Here is a 3,552-nt window from a genome sequence, read left to right as displayed (position 1 = left end):
CTGCTGGTGGCCCCACCTCCCGCAGATGAGAAAGGAGTCCTGGTCTCGGTTACTGCTCGCCTGGAGCTCTGGGTGAGCCTGAGAGGCTGTCACAGGAAAGGCAGGAGAAGCAGCCTGGTATCAGCTCAGCCCAGTGATGGCTAAGGAGACCAAATGCCAGACTTGGGACCAGGGAACTGATCAGGGACCGCTGTCTGTCCCCCACTAGCATCAGAGTTGAGGAGCTTGGGGCCCTATCCTGGGAGCTGCTGGTCCCAGGACACGTACTGGACAGTCTGATGTGTCCTGATTCGGACACAGCTGGACTCTGGCCCCTGGTTCTGACCTAACCCATCATGGACTCTGTCCCCAGGGCATCTTACCCTGGCATCCAGGGATTCTGCTCAATTTGAGAAAAATTGGACAGTTTTGCTGCCTAGGAAAAGCCTGGGCGGCGGAGGGGGCGGGGTACAGAATTAAGATGTAAACAGATTTTCTGGACCAAGTTCCCTGGTGTGGGTCTCAGACCCCAGTTTTAGGCCAAACAAACAACGGAAGCAGCTGACTTGGTAGAGGATGGTTCTGCCCCGGGAGCCCTAGTGCTGGGGGGACAGCAGGTTTTTGTCTCACTTCCCCCCTGGCTTGCACACTGTGTGACCATCCAGGCTGTCATCATAAGACTGGCAGTAATAATCAGCCTCGTCCCCAGCCTGGAGCCCAGTGATGGTCAGGGAGCCCGAGTTGCCAGACTTGGAGCCAGAGAAGCGATCCAGGACCCCCGAGGGTCGCTTGCTATTGTCATAGATCAGGAGTCTGGGGGCCGCTCCTGGGACCTGTTGGTACCAGCTCACATAATTACTCCCGATGCTGCTGCTGCTTCCAGCGCAAGAGATGGTGACCCTCTGGCCCAGGGCCCCAGACACGGAGCGCGGCTGTCAGCACAGCCTGGGCCCAGGATCCTGCAAGTGGAAGAGACAGAGATGGTGATTCTGGGGTCCAGACACAAGAGCAGGAAGCAGGGCCCGTGGTCTTCCCGGGGTCCCTTTCCCTGTCCCTGCATCCAGTCACCTGTGCAGTGAGCGACCAGGGTGAGGAGCAGAGGGGACCAGGCCATGGTGGACATGGTCACGAGGTCCTGCCTTCTGTGTCCCCACAGCTGAAGCAGAGTGTCCCCAAGTCTCTCCTTCCCCTCTTCATACTCTGAGAGAGGGAGGGTCCATTCATGCAAATGACACCCCCCCCACCAGCTCTCTGGTCCCTCCCTGGGCCCTGGGTCAGGTCCCCGTGCTGAGCGTGGCAAGGGGGTGGGCAGGGGCGGGGCTGGGTGGGGCCCAGGGGTGGGAGGTCACAGCAGGCAGCCCTGAGCTGAGACCACCAGGCAGTGCTGGGGAGCTGGTCCCCGCTCTCATCCCCCCAAGACCCTCAGGAATGGCCCCCGAGCGCCCCCTGGTGTCCAAGCCCTGAAACACACGCCGTGTGCCCTGGTGACCAGAGCCCCTCAGGGTCAGCTCCTGCCCCCTGCTCTGTGCACTGTCCCCTCCTTAGGGCCATTCCAGGTGCCCCTTCAGTGTCCCCCGTGACCTCAGAGCCATCTGTGGGCTCCCCTCAGACCCCTCAGGGTGAGTCTGTCCACAGCACCCTTGGCTGCTCAGGGGTCAGGACTGAGGGGGCGTCTGCGACCCAAATTCCTCTTAGATCAGGATCAAGTGAGAGCAGTGCTGGCCCCGTGGAGGCCCGTCCCCTTCTGTGCAGGACAGCGGGTCCCCTCCTCTGTGTGACTTGTCCCTGGTGGCCAGAGCCCCCCTTCCTCTGTGTGTCCCCTCAGCCCTGAGGAGGAGGGAGCGCCTCTCTGTGGAGGGGGTGAGGGTGTGGGGAGAAGCCTGGGGGTGACCCTGAATTCCTAAACGCCTCAGTCTTTATTGTGTGTGAAGCTCTCCACACAAGAGACCCACCGTCCCCCGTGTCGTGTCTTACGAAGTGACTCCCTCCTGGGAATCTCTCTTGCAGGCACACGTCACAGGCTGCAGTTAACAGGGCCTAGTGATGTGCTTGGCAGTGTTTATTGAGACTCTGAAGGGCTTTGAGCAGCATCTGTTCCCAGGGAGCCTGATACGTGGGGCTGTTAGCATCAACAGAGCCCCAATAGTGGGTTTGAAAAGACATAGTTAGGGGAGTGTTTGGTTGGAAAAGAACAGCCTGACTGAAGTTTGCCCAGCACTGCGTGTGTGTGTTACACAGATGGTGTGTGACTATGAGATTTTCAATTCACCAAAATGCGTTTAATGGATTAGTGAAAATGTAAGGTCATTACTTAAAATTAGTGCAGGATTTTTTTTTTTTTTTTTGCGATAACGCGGGCCTCTCACCGCCGTGGCCTCTCCCATTGCAGAGCACAGGCTCCGGACGCGCAGGCTCAGCGGCCATGGCTCACGGGCCTAGCCGCTCTGCGGCATGTGGGATCTTCCCGGACTGGGGCACGAACCCGTGTCCCCTCAATCGGCAGGCGGACTCAACCACTGCACCACCAGGGAAGCCCTAGTGCATGAATTTAACTGAAGGAAAACCTATGTTCTGTTTTCATTTTGCATTGACAAGTGTAACATTTCTGAAATACTATATTTATCTTTGTAAATACTGTATTTTTATCAAGGACATTTTAATAAAATGACACAACAGGTATCCTATGAAATTTTATTTATTATCAAGTGAAAAAGGAGTCTGAGTGAGGCAGGGCCAGAACCAACCTCTCTCTGCCACTCATAACATCTCCACTGGAAGATTTTTTTTTGGCTGCATTGGGTCTTCGTTGTTGGGTCTTCGTTGCTGCGCGTGGGCTTTCTCTAGTTGTGGCGAGCGGGGGCTACTCTTCATTGCGGTGCACAGGCTTCTCATTGCGGTGGCTTCTCTCGTTGTGGAGCATGGGCTCTAGGCACGTGGGCCTCAGTAGTTGTGGCCCGTGGGCTCAGTAGTTGTGGCTCACAGGCTCTAAAGCACAGGCTCAATACTTGTGGCGCACGGGCTTAGTTGCTCCATGGCATGTGGGATCTACCAAGAACAGGGCTCAAACCCGTGTCCCCTGCATTGGCAGGCAGATTCTCAACCACTGCACCACCAGGGAAGTCCCCACTTGGAGATTTTTATCTCTGAGCATGGAAGTTTTGTCTGTGAAAACATGAGCCGGCTGAGGTATCAGAGCAATGGGTCAGTCTCAGATTTGAGGGGAGGAAAAGCATATGACAGGGCCAGATTTGTCATTCTCAGGAAATTCAGAAGTGACAACAGAAGGTCACCCTGAGTTAGACGTGGTTCAGGCAGAGCAGCAGTGACTGTCTCAGGGGGAGGGCACAGGGGAGCTTTTAGTCTCACTTCCCTGTGGGTCTGGAGCACAGTGTAAGTACCAGTGTTGCTGTGAACTGTAGCACAGTAATAGTCAGCCTCGTCCTCGGGCTGCAGCGCAGAGATGAGCAGGAGCCCTGAGTTGGCCGAGGCCTCTTTGGATCCAGAGAAGCGGCTGGGGACCCCAGAGCCCTGGTGCTTATCAGAGTCTGACTTGAACCTCAGGAGGTACCGGGG

General features: G+C 56.4%; 1 gene segment (V, D, J or C); it reads right to left on the bottom strand.

The window, feature by feature from the left end:
- Positions 1–605: 605 nt before the first annotated feature.
- On the bottom strand, positions 606–1,099 carry LOC114896694. The segment is given in 2 exon segments: positions 606–938; positions 1,048–1,099. Coding segments are annotated over 2 exon segments (379 nt in total).
- Positions 1,100–3,552: the final 2,453 nt, after the last annotated feature.

The sequence above is a fragment of the Monodon monoceros genome, unplaced genomic scaffold, assembly GCF_005190385.1.
Source record: "Monodon monoceros isolate NGI ecotype Baffin Bay Population unplaced genomic scaffold, NGI_Narwhal_1 Contig2431_ctg1, whole genome shotgun sequence".
Lineage (NCBI taxonomy): Eukaryota > Metazoa > Chordata > Mammalia > Artiodactyla > Monodontidae > Monodon > Monodon monoceros.
Note: the sequence above shows the minus strand (reverse complement) of the source record. Positions and strands in the feature narration are given on the sequence as shown.